This window comes from Rousettus aegyptiacus, unplaced genomic scaffold (assembly GCF_014176215.1).
Source record: "Rousettus aegyptiacus isolate mRouAeg1 unplaced genomic scaffold, mRouAeg1.p scaffold_m13_p_3, whole genome shotgun sequence".
In the NCBI taxonomy this organism is placed as follows: Eukaryota; Metazoa; Chordata; class Mammalia; order Chiroptera; family Pteropodidae; genus Rousettus; species Rousettus aegyptiacus.
In genome coordinates, this window is record NW_023416306.1 from 134,171,962 (window position 1) to 134,197,590 (window position 25,629).

A 25,629-nucleotide genomic window follows, 5' to 3' on the forward strand; every position below is an offset into this window, starting at 1 on the left:
AATTCTCATTTAAATCTGGTTTAGCCACTCCCACCAAACCTCTATTTATTCTCTATGAATTTGAGAGATAAGTCAATTAGCTGTGACATATCACCCTGGTTATGTTTATTGAATTTCATTGGCAAATATTTTGTTGACCATTTTTGTTCATGTGTGAAGTTGGCCTAAATTTTCCTTTTCTGTAATGTTTTCATTAGGTTTTAGTATCAAGGTTAGTTTTGCCTCGACTTTTATGCTGATTACTGTGACTAAGACTTCCAACAGTATGTTGAATAAAAGTGGTAAAAGTGAATAGTCTTGACTTGTTCCTGATCTTCAGGAAAATGCTTTTTGCTTTTCACTGTTGAGTATGATGTTAGCTGTGGGTTTGTCATATATGGCCTTTATAATATTGAGTTATGTTCTTTCTATTACCACTTTACTGAGAGTTTTTATCATAAGAAGATACTGGATTTTGTCAAACATAGTCAGATAATTTTTGACAAAGGTACCAAGGTAATTTAATGGAGAAAAGATAATCTTTTCAACCAATGGTGCTAGAGCAATTAAAGATAGATGTATATAGAATCTTGACCCAAACCTTGCACCATATACAAAAATTTATCCAAAATGGATAGTAGAAATAAATATAAAGCCTAAAACTATAAAACTTTTAGAATAAAACAAAGAGGGGTAAATCTTTCCTTGGGTTAGGCAAAGATTCCTTATATACTACACCAAAAGCATAATTTATGAGGAAAAAAACATATTGAACTTCATCAAATTTAAAATTCTCCCATTTGAAAGCCAATATTAAAAAATATGAAAAGAAAAGCTACAAGTTGGAAGTTAATATTTCAAAGCATATACTTAACAAATAATTTTTATCCAGAAAATATAAAGAATTCTCAAAACTCAATAATAAGAAAATAAGCAATACAATAACATAATGGACAAAAGATTTGAACATACATTTTACCAAAAAATATATGTGGATGGTTAATAGATACATGAATGTTTAACATCATTAGTCACTAGAGAAATATAAATTAAGACAAATTTTAATAAATTTTTAAGACAATTGAAATCATACCAACCTTGTTTTCTGATCGCAGTGGTATGAAACTAGAAATCAATTGTAAAAAGAAAACTGGAAAATTCACAAATGTGTGCAGATTAAACAACATGCTCCTGAAAAACCAATGAGTCAAAGGATAAATCAAATTTTCCTTTTGACCAATGAAACTCGGCATACTAAAACATTTAAAGAAAAGTTAATACCAATCTTTCTCAAATTTCTCCAAAAAAATGGAAAAGGAGGAACACTTCAAAACTCATTTAATAAGACAAGCATTACCCTCATATTAAAGTCAGACAAGGACACTACAAGCAAAGAAAATTGCAGGCCAATATACCTGATGAACATAGATGCAAAAATCCTCAACAAAATACTTGCAAACTGAATTTGACAGCACATTAAAAGGATTATACACCATGACCAAGTGGGATTTATTCCTGGGATTCAAGGATGGTTCAATGTATGCAAATCAATAAATACAATACACATTAAAAAAATTAAGGACGAAAATCATATCATCTCAATAGATGCAGAAAAAGCATTTGGCAAAATTCAACATACTTTCATGATAAAAACTTAACAAATTGGATATAGAAGGAAAGTACTTCAACATAACATGATAGCCTACAGCTAACATTATACTCAGTGATGAAAAACTAAAAACTTTTTCTCAAGGATCAGAAACAAGACAAGGATGCCCATTCTTGCCACTTTTGTTCCACATAAAAGTGAATAAAGTCTGAAAGTCCTAGCCAGAGCAATTAGGCAAGAAAAAGGCATTTAAATCAGAAAGGAAGCAGTAAAATTGTCTATTCAGATGACATTATTTTATATATAGAAAACCTTAAAGACACCACCAAAAAAATGGTTAGAATATATGAATTCAGTAAAGTTGCAGGATACAAAATTAATATACAGAAATTGCATTTCTTTACACTAACAATGAATTATTGGAGAAATTAAGGAAATAATCCCATTTACAATAACATTGAAAAGAGCAAAATATTTAGGAATAAGTTTAACAAAGGAGATGAAAGGTCTGTAACTGAAAACAACAAAATATTAATGAAAGAAATTGAAGAAGACACAAATAAATTGAAAGATGTTCCATGTTGGAAGACTTACTATTGTTAAAATGGCTATACTACCCAAAGCAATCTACTGACTCAGTACAATCCCTGTTATAATTCCAAAGGCTTTTTTTTTTTCACGGAAACAGAAAAAAAATCCTAATATTCATATGGAACCACAAGAGACCCTAAATAACAAAAGCAGTCTTGAGAAAGAAGGACAAAGCTGGACGCATCACATTTCTTGATTCCAAACTATATTACAAAACTATAGTAATTGAAATAGTATGGTATTGGCACAAAAACAGACACATATATCCATAGAACATAATAGAAAGCCTAGAAATAAACCCATATTTTTATGATCAATTGATTTTCAACAAAGGATCCAAGAATATACCATATGAAAAGACTACTCTCTTCAATAAATGATGTTGGAAAAATAGGACAGCCACATTAAAAAGGATGAAACTGGACCCCATCCTATATCATACACAAATATTAATTCAAAATTTATTAAAGAGTTGAACATAAGATCCGAACTATAAAATTCCTAGAAGAAAGTGTAAGAGGTAAGTTCTTGGCAATGATTTTTTGACATTGGTCTTGGTAATAACTTTTTTGGATTTGGCAACAAAAATAGAAATAAACAGGTGAGCCTACATCAGACTAAAACACTGAGGCACAGCAAAAGGAAACCATCAACAAAATGAAAAGGCAACCTATGGATGGAATAAAATATGTGCAGACTACTATCCGATAAAGGGTTAATATACAAAATATACAAAAATCTCACACAACTCAATAGCAAAATAATAAATATCATAATTTAAAAAATGGTCCAATAACCTGAACAGACATTTTTCTCCAAAGAATACAAACAAATAGCCAATAGGAACATGAAAAAGTACTCGGCATCACTAATCATCGAGGAATTGCAAATTAAAACCACAATGGAATAACACCTCATGCCTGTTAGAAATGCTGTCATCAAAAAGACAGCAAAGATATGGTGAAAAGGGAATTACTGCACACCGATAGTGGAAATGTAAACTGGTAAAGCCACTATGGAAAACTCTATGGAGGGTCCTCAAGAAATTAAAAGGAGAACTACCATAAAAATCTAGCAATTCCACTTCTGAAATATATATAAAGAAAAATAATATATTATCCTGAGGGATATCTGACCCTATGTTCACTGGAGCATGATTCACAGTAGCCAAGATATGGGCACAACTTAAGTGTCTGACGATAGATGAATGGATAAAGAAAATGTGATATACATAGATATAGGCATAAATATTGATATATGTAATGGAATATTATTTAGCCTTAATAAAAGGAGATCCTACCATTTGCAATAACATAGCTAGACCTAGAGGGCATTATGCTAAGTGAAATAAGCCAGACAGAGAAAGACAAATACTGCATTGTATCACTAAAAAAAAAAAAAAGTCAAACTCATAGAAACAAGAGAGTAGATAAGAGGTTGCCAGGGGCTTACAGTAGAGGGAGACATAGGTACAAAGTTGGAAAAAGGGTGCAAACTTTCAACTATAAGATGAATAATGTCTGAGGATCTCATGTAAAACATAATGACTATAGTTTATAGTTGATAACACTGTATTGTATATTGAAATTTTCTAAGATAGTAGAACTTAATTACATGAAGAAAGAGAGATACTACAGATATGTAGACTATTTTAAAAATAGTAGTACAGTAACTTTATACCAACATTTTTTTTAATGAAATGAAATTTTCCTAGAAAAATCTAAATTGCCAACATTAACTCAAGAAAAAATAAGAAATGTAAAGAAAATAATTTCATTAGATAATTTGAATTGGTAATCAAAAATATCTGTTGTAAACAGACACACAGACGTGCACACATGCACACACGCAAAAATATGATAGAGGGAAAAAGGCTTCAGGCCTATTATAGGCAAGTTTTATCAACTTTAAAGGATCAGGTAATTCTTATTTTATACTATTCCATAGGAAGAGAAAAGGAGGAAAGCTTACCAACTAATTTTATGAAACTACTATAACTTAGATATCAAACTAGATGAGAACAGTGCAAAAAAAAAAAATGGAGATCAATCTCAGGAACATAGAGGCAAACATTCTAAATAAAAGTTAGAGGTATTTATTTTTTACATTTATCATGATCAAGGAAGAATGTAATGCAGTTCAATATTAAAGAAATCTAATAATGTATTTCACCACAGTAACAGATTAAAAAAGAAAAAATGGTCATTTCAATATGTGCCAAAATGAGAAAAAAATAATTCAATACAGTTCAACATTAATGATAAGGGGGGAAAACACCTCTGGGTAGAGTAGAAGTGAATTTTCTGAACCTGATTATTATCTTCGACTAAAACCCCTGAGTTAACAATATTCTTAGTAGAGAAACTTTAGAAGCATTGTTTCTCCACTGAAAGCAGAGACAGTTCAAGGATGACCACTGCTGCCACCACTATGGAACACTGTCCTTGCGGCCCTAGCACATGCAATAAAACAAGAATGGAGAGAGGGAGGGGTCCCAGTCAGGAATGCAAACGCGACTGCAAATATCAGCAACCCTAACTACCAATGGCTTAAACGATGAGGTTCATTTGTCTCACACATAACACATTAAGAAGTAGACAGTCCAGGGCTGGTGGTGCTGATCAACAGGGTTGTAGGGCTCTCTTCCTGCTTCACACTCCTAATTTTGTTTGATTTCATCCTCATGCTTCCCACCTTTGGCTCTAAGATGTCTCCTGCAGATCTAGGCCCTAATGTACATATTGTAGGCAAGAAGAGGGGAAAGTAGTAGTACCAGTCTCTTCCCAGAAGCTCCTGGATGGACTTCCCCTTACAACTCACTGGTCACAGAACTACCATTAACTACAAGAAAGGCTGAAAAAGTGAATGTCCAGAGATAGGGTTAGGGTTAAGATCTGAGACATATTTATACTAACTTAAACATATTTAGTTAAAGTTATGCTTGCTCTAAGCCTTTCATGAAAACTATCCTCTGTTGGCTATTAAACATATTTAACATTCAGTGTATACTTAAACTAAAATGTTATTTCTTGTTAATCTAAAATTACAATTTAACTATGTGTCCTTTAAAATTTTTTTTTAGCTAAATCTGGCACCCCTTGAGGCTGGGTGTATTTTTGGGGTCCTAACATTAGCAAGGAAGGAAAGGGAATGGCTACTTGGCAGGCACATATCAATAACTGCCACAGAAGCATACAGGTTTGTCCAGAAAGACAAGAATTTTTTTCCCCCTGACATTAACTTTAGCAAAATTTATACAGATTTTTCCAGAAGGGAAATTGAGTGGCAAAATTTGCAGTGCCTTTGAATATAGTTTTGTTAAAGACGCAGATATATTCTTTAAAGACCTATATCGCATAAATCCAAGACTATGTGAAGTTATAATTTAGTAATAGAATTTTTGCAGGTAGCTAAGAAAAACTTAAATATATATATTTTTAGAGATCCTATTAACTATGGATTATCCATGTGAAATTATAAATCTTTGAGATCTTTATCCTACCAAATTTCATTACAATTTTACTAAAATCCTTTGTAAATTATGCCCACTTAAAAACTTGTCAGCTGCTATTTTGTTTCAACATAAGAACGTAACCATATCATTTGGCTGCAGGAACCTGAAATTTAAAATGTACTGAGCCTGCAGATACAGGAACAACAGGCTTTATGGGTGACTGTGTATTCAAAGCAGCCCTGGGTACAAGGTGTGGACTGGCTTTCAGAAGTGGTAGAGCCAAGTCCAAGTGGACCACAGATCAGAAGAGCACAGAAGTCAAGGCAAAACAATGAAGGCTTAAAATGGAGTCTTCATACACTATTGCCAAACTGCCTACACTCAGAGAAGGTGGTGGGCACTCTCGGAGTCAGGGAGGCTAGCTGGAAGCCAGGGAAACCAGAAAAGTGGTAAAACTGGGTTAGTCAGATACAAGGAACAAATCCCCTTTATGGAGGTGATTTTTTGTGATAAGAATCTGGAATTCCTGCTACTTTTTAAGAGATGGCTAAAGATATTTCTTATAGCCCACTTGAGGCCAATGTGAGTGAACTAAGCCCTTAGGTGAGATTCTAAATTGTATACTAATGTGCTGCTGTATTTGATCTGACGATTTTAGGATTATTTCTATAGAACTAACAGAAAAGGGGTGGAAAAGGAAGTCAGTTGAAAAAGCCTCATTTCTTTGACTCAATTAATTATTTGTTGACTCAAATAAATTATTTGTTCTCTTTCTCGGAAAGAGTAGTGTAAAGATTTTTCAGCCCTGAGAATGTCAGACTTAGGCTGTTTGTAAAGGGCAGTTGGGTTTTATGCCAGGCATCAGGAGGGATGTGATTTTTCTCCCAAGAATTGTCTAGCATGTAGGCTACATGCTACACATGGACGAGATGCTATAGACTAGATATGTTCTCCAAAATTTTTTTTGCCTATAGATTTAATTAATTTTTAAAAAAATATTTACTGTGTTTTTCACTTGTATTATTTCTCCAAGCCATTTAAATTCTTTAGAATCATCTTTTTTAATGACTATATGATAGAATAGTCCATCATACTTAGTTATATTAATTTACCTTTTAAATGAACTTGGGGAATATGGCTATTTGAAGGAGTCCTACAATGAAATATTTTAGAAGACACATATTACTCTCTAATTTTCCTGCTTTTAAAATTTGTCTTTTCACTTCAACAGTTTGCAAAGCTGACCTTATATTCTCACAGTTATTGTTCTCCCATGCTTTTTGCTTTTTTCCTGAAGCCAATGATCACAAATGTTTCACTTAATTGTTACAGAGAAGACTTGTAGCAAATAGTCAATGGGTGACAAAGCCATTTGACTTTCAAGGATGCAAATCCAATAGTGCTAACCCAATGACTCAGCCTCTCTTTCTGGAAGAAGTAACTTTCCACCATCTCCATCCACAGCCCCTTTTGCTACAACTGAGAAACCACAGCTGACTCCAGAAGACGTGAAGCTCCGTCCCAAGAAACAAAAATCAAAGGTATTCATATTCCTAGCCAATTGTTCTTTTTCATAATATTCTCAGCGAGATTTTTGGTTATACACACGTTATAGTATTGAACATTTCACATAGAAATAAATACTTCCTCAGCCATTGCTGGAATGCATTTGATTTCACAAAGCGGGGATTGTTATACAAGTAAACTCCACTATGACATTATCAGTGGGGTCTAAAAAATTCAATCATGCCAAATTATTGAGAGATTAAATGATTGGGTTAACCTATACCACTAGAGTCCAAGAGTCCGGAATATAACAGCTATTGCTTTATGCCCAAATTTGTGTTGCATAGGGTATGTTATTGTGAGGTTTGTTGTATTTCATTTGTCTTTAAGTATAAGATGAAAAAGCAAGCTCTCCAGCTTTGGATAGGGAAGGAGAAGGAATTTCATATTCTCTAATATTAAGACCTCACAGTACAATATGTTCATCCTCATTGAGAGATTCTCCTGGTTTAAAGATGCTGGATTTTCATAGCTTGCTTTCTTATGTTTATGAGCCACAGACAGACTTGTGATAATTGAAACTTTTCACCACAGAAAGGAGACAGCTGGCAGTGTCTTTTTCTGGGCTTTCCCTATGTGGTCATGTTTACAGCTGCTCCCATTTAAAAAAAAAAAAAAAAAAAAGACAGAGGAATTGAAGAGTGGCACAGAAGAAATTAATTCTACTGTGTCTACCTCATAGACTGTTACCTGTTCTTCCAAGAGCTTCATCTTTTAATACCCGAATCTTCCTCAAGGTGTTTTCACTGTATTTGCAGCGCTGGTGGGCTGATTCCTCTTAAGAGATTTCCAAGCTGTTTATGTAGCAGCATGTCATGTGACACCCCAGTTGCCATGGCAAATATTTGTGTTTCATAAAAAATGTGGGTAAAAAAAAAAAATCAATGTAAATGGCTAAATCCCAAGACAGACAGGCCTTCAGGCTAGCGTTTGGCCTGCACCATTATTGTTTCAAATTCAGCTGTTTAACAGGCTGTGCGAAGGCCATGGGCTAATGTGCATAATGGGAACAAGCAGGGGCACCTGTTTAGATTCTCACCGTGTTTGAGCTCTGAGATCCCAGTTTTACAGATAACAGATCTACAGGTAATATAAGGGCAACTTAGTTTTAAGCAGAACGCTTAATTAATTAAAAGCTTAAAATTTTTTTTTTGTAAATAATGATATTTTCTGAGTGCTAATTAACCCTGCCTTTAATTTCTTCTTTATTGACTTCACAAAGCTTTTTCCTACTCCTAGAGGCAGTAATATTTAAAGAGTCTTTTCTGTGGTCCCAAATTGGCACATTTTTGAATTGACGCTTCACTAGTAAATGTAATTATTCATGTACTCTGTGAAAAGTGCCCTAGCATGAAAGCGAAAAGGCTAAGAGTAAGACTGCCATATGCCTGGTCTCATAATAGAGCCAGAACAGACCTTGGATCAGCCCCTACCTACCACAGGGCAGTATGGTGCCACACTGAGAAGCCCTTTCTCGTAAATATTTCTCCAAGGGTCTCTTAGAAGGGGAATCTGATTATAGTTATTTTGGTAAATATTTACTTTGTCAAACTCTTTCTCTAAAGTAAACAGGGCCTTTGGCAAGCAGACACTCATTATCTGGGGTGGGAAAGGTCTAATTATTAGCTGCTGCCTGCATGGAAAGAGGGAACAGGCTGGCCCAGCGGGAAAAGCTGGGGAAGTGGGGTGGGGGCGTAGAGGGTGGGAGCCTGGGCCTTCTATTTGTTTTGTAAAATTGCCCATAAGAATCATTTCTATTTAAACTGTGTTTCATTCTTCATTGTAGGGAAAGGGCAAAAGGTCAAGAGGACATCGTGATAAGAAGGTCTGTAATGTGTGTGACTAGTTGAAATTTGGGATCTGTCACCTGACGTCCCTTCCTTTTGCTGCAGGGTAAAAGTATGGGAGGCAGATTTGCAGCTGGACACAGCAACAAAAGTTCTTATTCTCTTCTTTTATAAAAGAAGTTGCATCATATTTTCAGGAAAAAAGTATGGTTCATTTAAAGTGGAAAACCTTTTTTTTTTTTTCCTCTTTTGGGACTGAATTACTTCTCGGGCTTTGGTCCAAAAAAGTGATTTCGCATACTCAAAAATTTGGCTGAATCACATCAGTCTTCAACCTCACTCTAAGATTTTCATCTTTTAAAAGTACACTTCAAGTGAAATTAAATGTAAAAAAATGCAGTTGTTCCCCAGCATGTGTATGCATGGGTATGTGAGTGTGCATTCATACACACATGCACATGTGCACACACACATTGTATGTATGACATAATAGGTAAGGATATGAGATTTAGAGCCAAGATGACTAAAACAAATAAGGTAACAAAACATGGAAAAATGAAATAGTCTCTATGATGCAGCAAGTACATGCCCGTCAGAAACATCCCATGGGGCCATGCACGGGGAAATGAAAGCTCTGAACTTGAAGTAGGAAAGAGCTAGATTCCCCTCTTACTAATAGAAGACCTTTGAACAAGTCACTTAGATTCTCTGTGCTTCCCTTTCTTCCTCTGACAAATGGGAATGACACCACCTTTCTCATAGGGTTGCTGTGAGTGTCGGAGGAGTTAATGTCACATGTGAAAGTGCTTTGGAACTATAAAGCACTTGTTATAATTCATTGATTTAGTTTTAAGAGCATCTTCTAGGCATCCTTTTTTCGATGATCCTTTAGTAAGAATTTCAGAGGGAGTTTTCCTTTTTCAAGGAAAGAGAACCCACCTTTGGGGTCTCCTTATACTTTTGAATAGCTGTGACTAAGCAGGGCTGTATTTACAGCAATGATTGCATACAGTGCTGAACCCAGACAAATTCTCCTAGATAAAGTAATCAATACCATTAGATCCTTCCTTTAGCTTCCCTTGACTTCTTGCCGTGAGGAAATCGTGAGCTTGCTCCTGCATTTTAAATAAAATATACTTTAGATATACTAAGGCATTATTTATCTGGAATGTTGGTAACAGCTAATTTTGAATGAGCATGTTTCTAGAGCACGGCACTAAACACCTTTCATAACCACTGAATGCTCATAGCAGCTCCCGAACCTCTTGTGCTGTCATTGTCCCCAGGCCCCCACAGCAGGGAAAGGGCTGTGGAGGAACCAGATGACAGAGTGAAGTTTCAAAGTCTGTGCCCTCTCCACATCCCAGATGATAAACAATTCTCACACATTTAGGGCATTGTTCCTAACACTTTACATAGCATATCTCATTTTCACAACATCTTTAGGCAGCAGGTGCTATTAGTCCCATTTTACTGGGAGAACTTGGATACAGAGAGGTGAAGGTCATTCAACTAGTAAGAATACAAAACTGGACTATGTGACTGACAGAGCCCCAAAGCGGTAGAAATTTTGAAAAATTTCAATCATTTTCGATAGGAATCTTTCTAAAAGATATCTCTGCTTTCCTGATGTAATTTGACATTTGCTCTATCCAGTATTTATGTATGCATATAACCAGTTTCCGGTGGCCTTTTTTTGTTTGTTTCCTTCGATATCGGGACCAGCAGGTGTCACCTCTGCTATCACATCTGCTTTTTTTTTTTTTTGGCTCTGATTTTAACAGCCTTTCCTGTCTGCTAGATCAGTTAAACAAATAACCAAAACTCAGGAAGTGGAATGATAAATCTGAGACAGTCAGGATCTGCACAGGATTTAAGGAATGAGCTAGTATATCATAGTAGAGTTTGTAGTAATTTCAAGACATCCAAGACCTTTATTCGCAGAAACTCAGTTTAAAGGTTTGAATTCACTAATGTGGCCTCTCTCAGCAAATAAATCTTTTTATTACCTCAAGGCAGGCATGTTAACAACTATGTTAAGATCCATTTAATGAATATTTGGATAATAAAAAATCTCTTATGGGTAAAACAAGCAAACAAACAAATATACTTATTAGATATAGAGATTCAGGTTAAATTCATGAGTGTGTTTACTTCTGGGGATGGGGGAGAGAGAGGAATGGGCTAACAAGAAATATAGAAAAAAATATAGAGGACTTCAATTGTACATAATGTGTTGTTCCTTTTATTTAAATATATGAATAGATGAATAATTTAAATGCATTTAAATTTTATATTATAGTATAAATATAATTATAAATATATTGTGTACTATAGTTTTAATATTAAAATTTTAAATATATATTTTTGTCTTCTTTGCTTCATATATATCATATATATGATATATATATGAGATACATATTCTGTATTATCTAACATTAGGACCTCACAGTATAACATAATTCATGCTTATAGAGATCCTCCTGGTTTAAAGGTGCTAGACTTTGTAGCTTGCTTTCTTATGTTTATGATCACAGATATGTGTATACACACACACACACACACACATACACAGACACACACATATGTATAAATAACAAAAAGGATAAAAGATTAACATGTGTTCATGGTAGTTTTTTTTTATATTGTCTATATTTTTCTGTATTTTCAAGACTTTTTCCAAATAAAAAAAAATAAAAGATAAAAGAAAATCTTATTTCCTAAGCCATACCTCTATTGTAAAATTTTCTTTGGTATAGATAGACCAAAGATTTGGGTGATTACATTTAAATGTCAAATTTGGGGTCTTGCTTCTCTTAGTCATTTTGTTAAATTGTTGCTTTCTTTAGTATTTTTCCCAACATATATTCTTAATCTTCCTGTTAGAAAACTGTGATTATTTTGTTGGTAAGTCAGCTGAACTATTTTCATCAAGCAACATGTGAGACGTTGAACATATCACTGCCCCTATCTAGCCTCACTCTCCCACCTGCATAAAGAGCTTAGACCAGATCAATGTTTTTAAGGAGCTTACACATGGCCTACAAGGCTCACCCCAACTCCCTCAGGGTAAGGGGAAAAGCAGAAGTTCTCAACAGCTGAAACTCTAGGCCCCTCACACCCACAGCTGCTGTGTTAACTGTTTTACCTCCTTACCATCAAATTATATTGTTTCTGAACAGTGTTCCAGGCTTAAAAACATATATCTTGAAAGGCACCACGTGATTTCTAGCAGCAGCTTTGGCTTCAGGATGTCACGTCTAGTGGAGGAATAAGCTACCTCTCGAAGAGTGCAGAGCGCCTCCACGGTGGGCTTTGTGCTTCCAGCACAACCCAGTCTTCTTTCTTGTCTTGCTCCATAGCGTTCAACAGAATAAGGTCACACTATGACAAGAATTAGAGCTCTGCAACCTGAGATACAAGATGAGATTCAAAAGGAAATCCGAGGCTATTTTTTTCTCTTTTAAACTTACTTTCCCTCATGAAACCTCATTTAATTTATCATCTTAAAGTAAGAATAGAAAAAACTCTGAAAACAAGAAAACATATGGAATCTCTTAAAACCATTTTCCATTTTCTCTAATTCATTAGAAATTGTCGCCCTTACCTATGCTGTTTTGACATGAAACTTTTGAAGTGAATTAAAATCATACAGTTTTATTTGTAAAATATGCTTCTCTTGCATGAAGTAATTAACAAAGAAAAATTTATAAAATTGGTTTTAATTCTCTTCATAGCATCATCTAACTGTACATTTTTATTGCATGTGATTAACAATTTTATGTACATACACTAGAAAAAAAGCTTAAATTATTAGTAAGCCACAAAATGAAATCTTTACATTTTTAACATATCTTTTGTTTATCAAATTATGATCTGATCATTCATAGAACAGTTGGAAATTTCAGAAAAGAGGAAAAAATGCCAAAGTATGCAAAAAAAAAAACCCATAATATCATAACTGTTAAGCATTATTTAAGCTTTTGCATATTGCTTGGTTGGGGTCATACTATATATTCAACTGTGATTTTACTCTTTTCATCTAACAGTTTATTATAAGTCTTTACCTATATGATTTGAAACTCTTTAAAAAACATATTAATGACTATGTAAATTCTGTCTTAAAGATAAACCATAATTTTCTTAGCTATTTTCACATTGTTTGACATTAAATTATAAATGACAAATTATTATTACTATTATCATTATTATTAAGTAATGAAGTCACTTCTGGTTTTTCTGCCGTAAATAAAACTACCTTGAACATCTTTCACATTTGGACATAAATTTTTGTATTTAGGCTAAGGCTTGGTGATAGAACTTCTTGGTCAAAGGGTATAAACATTTGCAGATCCAAGTAGCCAGACTTTCTGTTAGTACTCCAAAATTCAAGCTGTGAGTCTGCAAATGAGTTGTATGTTCATAGAACAGCTTTGTGCTGTAAACCCAGCCCAAAGTGGCTATGAGCTTGAATTTTACTATTCACTCATTCGTTCATTCATTCGACTAATCTTTATTGAGATTTGACCATGTGCCAGGCAGTGTTCTAGGCACTAGGGATACAGCAGTGAACAGAACAAAGCAAGTCTTTGCCCTCTTGGGACTTACATTCTAGTGAGGGAAGCAGAAAATAAACAGATACTTAATATAATGTCAGGTAGTAGCAAGTGCTATAAATAAAAATAAAGTAGAATACATATGTAGATAGAGAGTATAATAAGTTTGGGTATTGTAAGAATCTGTAAGTCTTCTTATAATCTATAAGTGTTCTTATCTGTAAGTGTCTGTGATCTGTGATCGGCAGACTTGCTATACACACAATTTTCCTCAGAAAAATTGTATCTCAAGTTTTACTTTGGTAATATTGGAGGTGCTTTTCAAAACTTGCTCTTTTTCCTTTGCCTATAGAGAAAATGATAATGTGTCTTTTCTCAGGAAACTAGGAATCCAGGCTGCTCTTGATGCCCATCCTGTCAGGTGTTCTGTACATATCCCCAGCAGGTTCCACCCATCAATTATAATTGTCCCAAGTGGTCTTTAACTTTGTCACGTTCTCTCAAAGAATATTAGAAGAGTAGCAGAAAAGATGAAATCAATGCAGCAGTAAAATTAAATGTGTCTCTAGAAAAGGAAATTTCACATTTGACTGAAAATATACTCCATTTATTTAAAAAATCTCTGATTTTGTTCCGTTTGATCTTCAACCAGAATGGGATCCATTGAATATTTTTGTTCTGCAAGAATGCATTGAGGGTGGGAATTTTTTCTTCTCAAGAAGTTTTTCAGAGTTCAGAAAGATTCATTTGAATAAAGATACCTTTCAAAGCAATTGTAGAAATTATCCCTAGAAAATTGCTGCTGATGTGGGCGGCCTGCACACTCAGTTCTTTTCTATTATATGGTCTCTACTCAATGAGTTCTCTATTTTTGCCTGTTAGTCTCTTTATAAAGGTTAAGGGCTCCAACTCTCACTTTTAATGGGCACTTAAGGCTTATGCAGTTTCTAGGTCCTATGAACTGAGAACGGTCTTGCTGAATTGCACACCCCAAAATGCTGGAATATCACTCTTCGGGGCTCTCTCCCCCTGAACACCTTTACAGTTCTTCCTCTATTGTGGTTTGTAAGTTGCTAGAAAGAGCTTCCTATCTAAAAAATAGAATAAGACAAAAAATCTAGGTCCTTTTCATGGTATATAAAGAGATATTTGCCCTTTGATTTGATGGCTTGACTAGCTCCAGCAGTTTATTAAATAGCAGATACTCCTGGAGGGGTGATACTTTAAGTCAAAGGGACAGAGGATGTCAAAATTAGAAGCGCCCTGAGTGACCCCCTAATGGAAACTGAAACCTCACGGAAGTGATTTCCCAAGGCCACAGAGGGAGGTGGTGACGGAGTAGGTCCCAGGGCTTCTCACTTCAAATCCATCACTTTTCTACCAGGCCATGGCTCATTAGTATGTTCATAGAGGTTAGTTTAACAGATTGCTTTCCAAATAAAAAAGGGGCAACAGGTCAAGGCCACATTGGCTCTGATGTAGGAGATAGTGAAAGGAAGGCTGAGCAAGGAGAACACAGTTTGGTGAGGGGCCATGTGGGAAGTTCTGGACAATTAGGGCAATGGGCATTGGTGGTATGCATATAAGGAATAGCAGCTAGCTCTATGACTTTGGGCAAGTCACTTAACCTCTCTGAGCCTCAGTTTCCTCGCCCATGGTAATAACCGTATGGACTGGAGATGAGTCATTGTGAAAGATTTTTTACACATATTATGCTCGTCACAGCAACTCTACAGGGACCTCTCATTTTTACAGATGAGAAACATTTTGGTTCAGAGAGGATGTTGTATGTTAGCTCAGGCTGCCATAGCAAAATACCGTAGAATGGGTGGCCAAATAACAAATATTTATATCTCATGATTCTGGAAACTGGAAGAAGTCCAAGGTCAAAATGCCAGTGTGGTTGAGTTTTGGTGAGAACTCTCTTCCTGGTTTGCAAATGGCCACCTTCTTGCTGTTTCTTCACATGGTAGAGAGAGGGAGATCATCTCTCTTTTATCTCTTCTTATAAGGACACTGATCTCATCATGAAGGTTCCACTCTCACGATTTAATTACCTCTCAAAGGCCCCACCTCCAAATATCATCACACTGGGGATTAGGGCTTCAGCATATGAATTTCATGGGTATACATTCAGTGCGTGGCAGATGATAATTTGCCATATATGTAGCAGATAGTGACAGAGCATAGACGATCCAAGGTTAGTAAGACTTCAGGGCCAAGGCTCATTTCTCTGGGCCCATTACAGCCTATTGAGTAAAAGACGAGGCCAGTGACCTTCAAGATCCTTCATGCTTTAAAATTCAGGACCATGGTTATGCTGAGTCCCTGAATCCTGCTTAGGTCAGCTAATATCTCTAAATATTGTATATATCTTTCTAACTATTTTAGCAAGCCGAGATCTTGACATCTGTACAAAGCTTAACACGTTGTGAATCCTCAACAAATATTAAAGAACAGACCTGACAGATGATACCCCTGGTATTTAGAGAATAATGAAGACTCGTCTCTGAGAGTCATTCCACTTACACTTTGAACTAAGCTCTCACTTAGAGCTATAATGGCATTAGGAACTTTGTCTTTTTCACACAAAAGAATTGCCTACACTAATTAATAATGCATACGGTTGGGAGTCTGAGAAACTGAACATCAGTTTATAGATTCAAAAGTGATGTAGTCTATCCTTCTAGGTAAGTCATTCTTTAAATCAAATCTAAATCCATGTTGGATTATCTGGAATACTTGGAGTCACCACCAGGAGATCTTGGTTATATCCAATTTGGAGATCCTTGGCTATGGTTTCATCCTATATCCACACACTGTCCACATGAATAAAAATAACATTTTTCATAATGACATTCAAGTTAGAAATACATTTCTTTTATTTTCTGGAATTTTTCTTTTTTCTTTCTTTTTTTTTTTTTTTGGTAGATTTAGAATTTTCCCTAAATAACTGCTCTAGAAACTCTCAAAGTTACCTAATTAGTGATTACACTTTGCAAATGAAGAAGAGCATTTCTCAGCTAGTTGACTCGGTTAGTTAGAGCAGGTTGCTAATAATTAGGCCGTGGCCGCAGGTTGGGGCTCTGTGTGGGCCAAACAGAAGGAAACAATGTGACTGCTGAGCCAGTGACATCACATTGGGAGTACAGCACATCTTAAACAAAAAGATTGGAGGGAAGGAGGGTGGGAGAAAGGGAGGAAGGAGGGAAAAGGAAAGAGGGAAGGAAAGGAAAGATGGGAGGAGGGAGGGAGGGGGGGAGGGAGGAAGGAAGGAAGGAAGGAAGGAAGGAAGGAAGGAAGGAAGGAAGGAAGGAAGGAAAGGAAGGAAGGAAAAAAAGAAATAATTGTAGACAAGTTCATGGAGATAAATGGTAAAGGAAGAATAACAGAAGGAACCAGAATCTGAAACATGGCATGACCTTTAATCAGGGCTCTTATTCCTAGCAGGCTGTGAAACAGCTTTGTCTCTACCTGCTCAATGGATCTCACAATGCTGATGCACTGCTTTAATTTGGGAAGCCTTTCTCTTGAGAGACATGTCTTTTCTTGCTCTAAGTCTAAAGTGCTCCCAAGTGTGGCATTCTCCATGACAGATGTACTACAGTTATGCTTTAGCTGACTCCAACCCATAGCTTCCCTGTGCCTGAGTGGTCTATTTGATGTCCAAGAGTGTGTTTCCTTTGAGAGCTGGTCTTTACTAGAATATTATCCAGGAAGGTAAGAGAGTATAATCCCTTTGTTCTAAAAGAGCCACTGTTACATTCTGTAGCCCCACACTCACCTCACTTTTATTCTGTCAAAAAGTCTTAAATGCATTTGCTGATATATGTAAATGCCCTAGACCTACTCCATGGAAAGACACTGTCCAGGAGAGACTTAAGAGTCCTCCCCTATCAAAAACGTCTCCAAGATTGCTCCGATTTCATAGATGGTTCCAATTCCATATGACTTTATAAGGAAAGGAATTTCAAAAATATTTTAACATTTCCAAGGACCCCAGAGTCTTTGGCAAATCTCCTGTCCATAGCCGTACTTCTTATAGGAGTCTCAAGGTCTTGTCGACAGAATCAAACATGTGACTGGCAGAACCAGCCAGATCCATACATGTCCATCTGTGATTATATTGTGTATCTGTTTCTCGCTGATGAAGCACTGTCATCCTTCTCTGAATTCTGACCTTCCCAGCATCAGAATCCATTCTTGAAAGCAGGCAGAAGTGTAGCCACGGGCCATTTCTGTTGGAGCATGTGCCACTTGTCTTCTACAAGGACTCGCAGTTCCTCCTACTAGCACTTATGCTAAAGGAGGTGTTACTTCTCTAATTCTCTCTTTCCATCCAAAAAGAAAGTACTTCATTCTATTTACCAAACAGGCTGCATTCTCTCTTGGCACCTTGATTAGATCAGAAAGGACTGGAGTCTTGGAAAGAAGGCTTTTTCCATCATTCTTATGCCTATAACAACTCTTAAAGGTATTTAAAGCTTGCTGTTATTTAAAGTCTGCTTCTATACCTCAAAGAAATTACCTCTTTTGGGCTTAGCACTTGCTTTTTGGTGTTTTTACTTGCAATGACATAATTCCTCTGCCTGGAATCTAAGAAAGAAAAAGAATGTGAAGAGTTTTTTTAAAATGTTTAGTGTTTGCTTATTGTTCTTTTATTGTAAATATAGCTCTTGGCTTTCTTTTCTCATAGATAGCTTTCTGTCCTAAATCTGTGAGTTAATATCAGTTAATATTTATTTAATAAAGATAAAGCATGAAATATCTAACAGTAATACTCAACACAGAGCTGTGGCATAATAAGTTATTGATAAATTAACTGGGTCATTTTTTCTTTGAGTTTGGTGAAAACTCTTCAAAATGCAGAAAGTGATATAATTTTACAACTTGGTAAAGATAGCATTATACATCTGACAATGTTGCCATATCGAAGACAACGTGCTCATTAAGTCCCTAGGCAAGAAGCATTCGGCAGGGTAAGTTGATACCTGCCTTACAGGGGAAAAGGCAGGGCCTGAAACATCTGTGCCCTCTCACCCGCACCCAAGCCATTAGGAATATTTGCAACACAGAGGCCAGTGTCCATTTTTCTAGTGCAACAGGTTTCAGGAATAAAATATAGTGGTTTCACAGTGGACACAGACAACAAAATTTCCTTTTTTTAAAAAAAGGGTGTGCATAACATATATTGCTGTTGTCATCCAAACCTCTTCTGGTTTTATTTTTAATAGCATTTATTCAGTTTTTTCTTTCATACAAAAAGTATAAAGAAAAACCTCTCTTGACATTTAAAATAAAAGTAGTATATTTTCATGACTTAAAACTTCAATCAGTACGGATAGGAACAAATGAAAAGCAAATGCTTCCTCGTTTTGCAGTCTCAGATTCTATCTACCTGAGGACAGCTCCAGATACGTCCCTAATAAGATATCAGATTTAAGAATAAAAGAAAATGTCAAGAGAAACTTAGAAAGTGGCAATAATAATAACACACAACATAATGCTACTTGTAAAAATCACTCCAGGATGTTAAAATGAGGTGGCAGAACTCCAAAAGCACTAAAACCTGATGACCTGTTAGAATGTCAGACGAGACAGGAAAGCTTTGATGAGAGTATCCTGAATTATTATAAAGAAATTATCTACAAAGAAAGGCTTCCTCTAGGTTTTCAGGATTGGCAGATAACTTATGTACAAGAAAGCCGTGACATGCTTCCATCCATGCATATGTAAAAAATAAATCACAGAGATTATAGGGTCAGTAGACCTCATCAAAGTGCACAACTTTCATATGATCAATTTCCCTGAGCAATTTTATAACACTTTTATAAAAATGATAATAGCTTTAAGTGGCCTCTAAGACATTCTTTTGGTAATGAGTTTTGTAATATATACTGGCCAGACTTTCATATTATGACATGTGTGTATTAAATAAAACTAGGATCCATATTTTCCCACCATTGGGTAATAAATGATAATGTGATAGTGTGTTTTTTTAAGTGTGATTTTAATTTTTATTTTATTATTAGTTTCAAGAATACATTTATAAAATTTATAAAACAATCCCCCTAACTGCTCTTTCTCTCCAGTATATTTCACTCACTTGTTTAAAGTAGATCATAATTCTGTTTCACCTCTGGTGATATTTTCTTTCCATAGTCCACAAAAGCCACACCCCCTTCTGGAGCTCTGAAATCACCGTGGGACCATGACTTTGTTATTTATAATGGCGTTATAGACAAAACAGCCCCGGACTTCTTAGCATTCAAGAAACATTTTAGTTTATCTTGGGGAAGTATTTTCTCTCTCTTGGAACACATCGAGAAGTTTCTCAGGGACTATGCAATACCAGAAGTCAAAATAAAAGGGAACAATCTGGTAGCCCTTCTTCCAGAGTTTGAGCTGAAGAATAAACTTACCAGATATGACCTTCTCTCAGTGTCAGAGAACCCAATTCACCTCCAAAAGATGTTAAACCTTCCAGGGCAAAGGTACAAGGGCCAAGATGGACTAGATAAGGCTGCCAGCAAGATCCAAGCCACGTGGAAATGCTACAGAGCAAGAAAATTATTCCTCCTGTTTCGCCAGCACAAGTGGGCGTCAGGTGTAATCGCCATTGCATGGCTCTTACATTGCCATAAGGCCCGACTGAAGAAGATCCTGAAGGAATCACGTGAAAGACACCTGCAGAATTTCCGCATCCGAGCCAAGGTACACAAGGCTGCCAGCTGTTAAAGCAGACCTCTTTTTCTAAATATTTCTTGCTTGAACGATTGCAATAAGTTGTCTCTCTGTCTTCCCTTTCTCTCTCCAGCAGCCCTCCCCTTCAGTCTCCCTCACTTACCACTCTCCTCAATGTACGATACACAAACCCTACATTTGTTTGTATTATACATTATATTTTAGCCCTAATCAGGAATCTGCAAATCTGTTGTGGTTTTTTTTTCTCCAGAAAAAATATCCCTTTACTCTGACTATGGTAGTTCTGTCAGAAAATCAATGTTTAGACTGCATTACCTTTTCTCCCTATATATACCTTCTGGCACTTTAATTTGCTAGGAAAAAAAAAATCCTGTCTTGTCTACATTGCTGTCACCACTTTGTCAGAAAGTATTTAAGTTTGCAGACAGCCTTTTAATTAGTGCTCACAATTTCATTTATGTTTGCTTTCTCTTTTTTTCATTCATATTCTGTTAATTAAGTGAGCTGCCTCTAATCTTCCCCTGCCAGTAGCATCATGTAGCCACCTAATTAAATTAATTGGGGAAGATGTTTTAAGTATGTAATTAAATCAATTAATATAATTTATGCCTGGCTTAACTGTACAGTGGAAAAAACAGCTGAAGTTTGACTAGATGAATCCACTACAGCTTCCTGTCACTGATCAATGCTCTTCTTGATTTTTAGCATCTGGCAGCCAACTGGAATCGCATCAGGACCTCCAGGAGGACTATTATCCATATCCCATCATTAGGTATAACACTTTTGCCTGCAAATCTATCAGCAACCTCTATTACCCACCACATTATGGCTCCTTGATTGAGTTCAAGGAAGGCCCCTTGTTTTATTCAAATTGGTCTCGGCAGGAAAATGTTCTCGACATGATGAGAGTAATAACACAGGGCCCTCGCTCGAAACGGCGTTTAATTTGGGGATTAAGCAAATAAAGTCATTATGTGGGGGCTGCTATTCAGTGGAGAGGTGATTTGCTGTAATTCGCTTTCATCTGTATGAAATGAACTAAAAAGTTGTATTTTTCCCCCTGAAATAACAGATAATGTTTTCGATCTTCTTTAATGATAGAAGAACACAGGCTTGTGTGTGTTGTTGCTGTTACGCCAATAAGCCAGGATATTGCTTGTACACTGTTTTTAATCAAATGTGCAGTCAAAATGATAAGCTACATTCTCTGAAATTATTTAGTTCTAATTACGAGCAGATGGGATGCTTTATTTGCACCTAGGGCGCCTGAGCAAAAGGAAATGCTGTGTGAACAAGAATAATTAAGAAGTTGAATAGTGTTTTTTGCGCTTAAATAATCTGCAGTTTCATGTTAATTAGCACTAATGTAATTATTTAATTACATTTATGAATTGGGGAACTTAAAAGCTGTTGTCTACAACGGAGTGGTAAAATAGGTAAGCCAAAATGACATGGGGAATTTCAGAAATTTGCATTGGAAGTTCTTCTAAAACATGAACTGCTTGCTGTCAGAATGTTTGAGATTTGTTTGCTGGCTTGTTTGTTTTGTTTTGATTTTTATCTACCTAGTGTGCTAAATTTTCTTGCTGAGGCCAAATTTCCCTGCTGACTTGGTAGAGTTTTTGACAAACAGTAAAATTCAGTTATTTCTCGCATATTTCTCACATTTTAGCTCTTTTTTAAGGCCTTTTAATACAGCAGTGCATTAAGTGACCTATTGTAATAGAATTCTGAACTGCAATTTATTTGTGCTCCTGTGTAAGTATACGTGTTCGTGTACTTATATGTAGTATAGAAACATAACATACTTGAACAGTAATATGAAAAGCAAAAATATTTAAATTATTATGTAAATATAATTAAGATTATATTTTAAATAGTAAAATATTCATAGTAATAAAATCATGCAAATGTTTCAGTACTTATATCTAAGTACTTATCAAATAGTTTTTAAAAATTTTTAAGTTACACAGGGCCTTTTGGTTTTGTTTTGTTTTTTATGGCTCACAGAAGAAATTAGTTTCTTCTTAGGATGTGAGGCAAGATAGATCTGAATTCATTTTAATATAGGCTTTTGTTTTGGTGGGACTACTTTTGCACACAAAATTAGTTCACACACAGAAATTGCACTTGTAATTGATTGCAACCGGAGAGGCTAATTGCAGACCCAATTAACTGACTTGAGTCCTTAGAATAAGGTGCAAGAGCCTTTTGCTGCTGCAACGAATTGTGGACCCAACCTGATATTATGTGAAAAATTTTGTGTTCTATTTTTTTTCAAAAATAGAAATAAAAACAAGACCCCCCCCCCACTTTGCAGTGTTGATACACACAAATGTATTATATACACAATTTCCACAAACTTCCTCCCTCCTATACCTCCACCTCCATCTCTTCAAAAAACCCATGCAATCAGTCCTGCAGAGAAGCCTGATAGAAAGGAGCCTCCAAAGAGGTAAAATTATGAAAGAAATGGTCAGTAATCAAAATTGGGTAATAAAAAATAATTTTAAATGAAAATATCTTAAAATTCCAAAAGGGCTTGGTGAATACGAATTAAGTAGAAAAATAACCTGATCAGAAACTAGAATTGGAAAGCATTATTTTAAAGCCGATATTAAAACTAATTTTCTTCTGGATTACACATAACTCGGTTTAAATAAATATATAATAAATCTGAAAGTCTTCCCTGTTGCGGTGATTTTTTGTTTGTTAACAACATAATAACCCATTTTAAAGAAAAAATGCTAATCATGGATTTTCTGAGAGACAAGAACAAGCTCAGATATTTTTCTCAATTGAGCATTTAAAAAGCCCAATTACACATTTCACAAGAGAGTAATACTGGTCTTTGATCAAATAGTATTTGTTTCCACAACCTGCTTTGGGTTTTATAAAATGACTGTGGATGCTAAATTAAGTTTAAGTAGCATTAAACTGCCATCTTGTACCTATCCCATAGACATAATGTTCAAACCAAAAAAAAAAAAAACAAAAATTATGGTGTACCTTTTTCTTGTCTACCACTTTCCCTGGGAACACTTGAAGAAGATTTCAGCTAGTCATAACCTGGCTACTTTGTCCTGCACCAGGGACTTCCCCCACACAATTCAAAAAATAGAAGTGGATGAAAGTGAAGCAATTTTTTTCTCCAAACATATGCCCCCCAAATCTACTTAATATGGTAATTCTGTTTCCTGAATTGAGAGGGATTCACTGATCAAAATCTGTTGGTAGGAGTGTAAGGTTCGAATGTAGGCATTTAATACAAGTTGCAGCCTTGTCCTCTTTTTCTCTTTCCATAGGAAATTTGCGATCAAATCTGGTGTAGAATTAGCCTTGGAAATTATTATACCATGCTGTTAGCCAATTGAGGCCGTGTTAACTTGCTTGAACCCCCAAAATAAAAGCTTAGTAGCTTTTATCGCATAATAGTTATTGCATTATAGGCATTTGATTATTTGTTTTTGGAGTTTGGCAAACACAGGAATAATTGCCCTCTCCAAACCCATGATCACAGAAAAGAGGCCCTTTCAGTAAAGTTTTTGACCACCAAATATTCATCACGTACTTTAAAATCTACCGTTTGGTAATATGATCACAAATAACACATTGCGGATTCACCTTTTTGAAAGGAGGAGTGATGAAGCACAATTGACTGTTATGTATTGTGGGTAATGCCCCTAAATGTAACAAAGAGTTTTAGCTGTTTTTAACCAAAGGAGAGGTGGGATACTGTTGATTAATTGTCCAAAGAAATAAATTGGCCCTATGATTTTATAAGATAATAAAAAGAAAGCCATCTTTTACAGATTATATAGGCTGATCTCTTAATTGGATATTGCGTATCTTTATCATTTTTATTAATTAAATATAATTATAACAAAATAATCATTATGGTTCATAGCAGGAATAGAATACTGGTGTCTATTTTAAGCAACATCTATCAGTCAAATAAGAAAGAACTGCAAAGAATCCTAATTCCTCTAGAAAACTCAGAGATCCAAACAAAACCTGCAAACTAATTCTGCTTCCAGTTTCTTTGGCCAAGTTATCTCCTCCACTTTTAAATTAACCCCTGTGCTTCTTTATTACAGTGCATCCATTGGTGCTACACTTAAACTCAGTGACATTTTAAAATATATTGACATTAAATGAGATATGCCAAGTGTGGGGCTCTGATGGCATGAGCAGGTATACGAGGCAGCTGCCAGGCAATTAAAACCCAGTGTTGAGTTTCTTCTCTCACTTCTCTTCCTCCTTTAAAATAAAAATAGGGGATATATTGAGGTGAGATTTTCTCTTTTCTCTATGTACTATTTTATTTCATTGCCAACTGACTTAACAGCTAAAAGCAATGTATATAGTTCAGCTTATTTCCTGCCCTGCCCCATTATTTCAGCAAATTTTCCCATAAGCTAACACAATTAGTGGTCTCCACGGTATTTCATTTCATAAAATTATGGATCCTGCTATTGTGAGAATCATGAGAAACAGTTTCTGCTGTTCTGTACTGTCATGAATGCCTAAACAATAGAAAAGTTACTTTTGTGTACAACTGTCCATATCGAACTGAGAAAACCCCAAATGCTCATAAGATGATTGCTTCCTAATTTCCCTCCCTTCAGCCAGAAGATAAGAACTTGTGCTCACCTCCATTTGTGAACAGGGGCAGGGCAGAAGACCACAGCCAAGAGTGTTATATCTGAAATCACATTTTTAGAGTGCCTTCAAGCACATTGGCACCTCTCTACTTTCTCATTTTCGAGTCGACAACTCAAACACGAGATAGAGTCTGTTCCCTCCATCTCGGGGCTGGGAAATCAGGACCTTCAATCAAATCTTTGCAGTCTTCAACATGTATTTTGGCAGGTAGTATGGAATCCATTGTTTAGCTATGGCGTTCCACACTAAATCCTTGAGACAGATGTACTGCCAAGATCTCCCAGACAGCGTTTCCCAGAAATATCCAGATCTTTTGGAATCAGGAACAAAGTACACTTAAACTTTCATATTTATTTATAGTCCAAATTAAAATTAAAATATATTTGTACTCATCCATGTTATATATTTATCCAAGTTATCCAAATCAACAGTCATTCACTGGTTAGATCAGAGTTGGCTCCATCACCCTGTAAAATTAAATAAGCCAGTTGGTCTGAACCTATCTGATGTTGTACCATGAAGTACAGAAACGGCAGCATTGAACTGGGTATCAAGTGACACCAGCTCATTGGCTTTTCATGAAATGGATTAATATTAGGATGTGCTCTAAAAAGAGTCTTGCAAATACGAAGATAGAACTATAATCTTTGTCATCTCCTTCATCCTCATAAAAAATATTAAGATGTTTTTTCAGCGGTTCTCAAACTTATACTTGTA

At 35.6% G+C, this 25,629-nt stretch overlaps 1 protein-coding gene across 2 annotated transcripts in view; it reads left to right on the forward strand.

Annotated features, from left to right (window-relative positions):
* The window catches only part of LOC107508934 (IQ domain-containing protein H), a 142,934-nt gene that overhangs the window by 34,446 nt on the left and 82,859 nt on the right, over window positions 1–25,629 (forward strand). For both annotated transcript variants that reach the window (XM_036217873.1, XM_016140991.2), the window contains 4 exons: window positions 7,098–7,174; window positions 8,986–9,024; window positions 19,705–20,256; window positions 20,953–21,019. In XM_036217873.1, coding sequence (XP_036073766.1) covers window positions 7,098–7,174; window positions 8,986–9,024; window positions 19,705–20,256; window positions 20,953–21,019 — 735 coding nt within the window. The remainder of the gene's footprint in view (window positions 1–7,097; window positions 7,175–8,985; window positions 9,025–19,704; window positions 20,257–20,952; window positions 21,020–25,629) is intronic.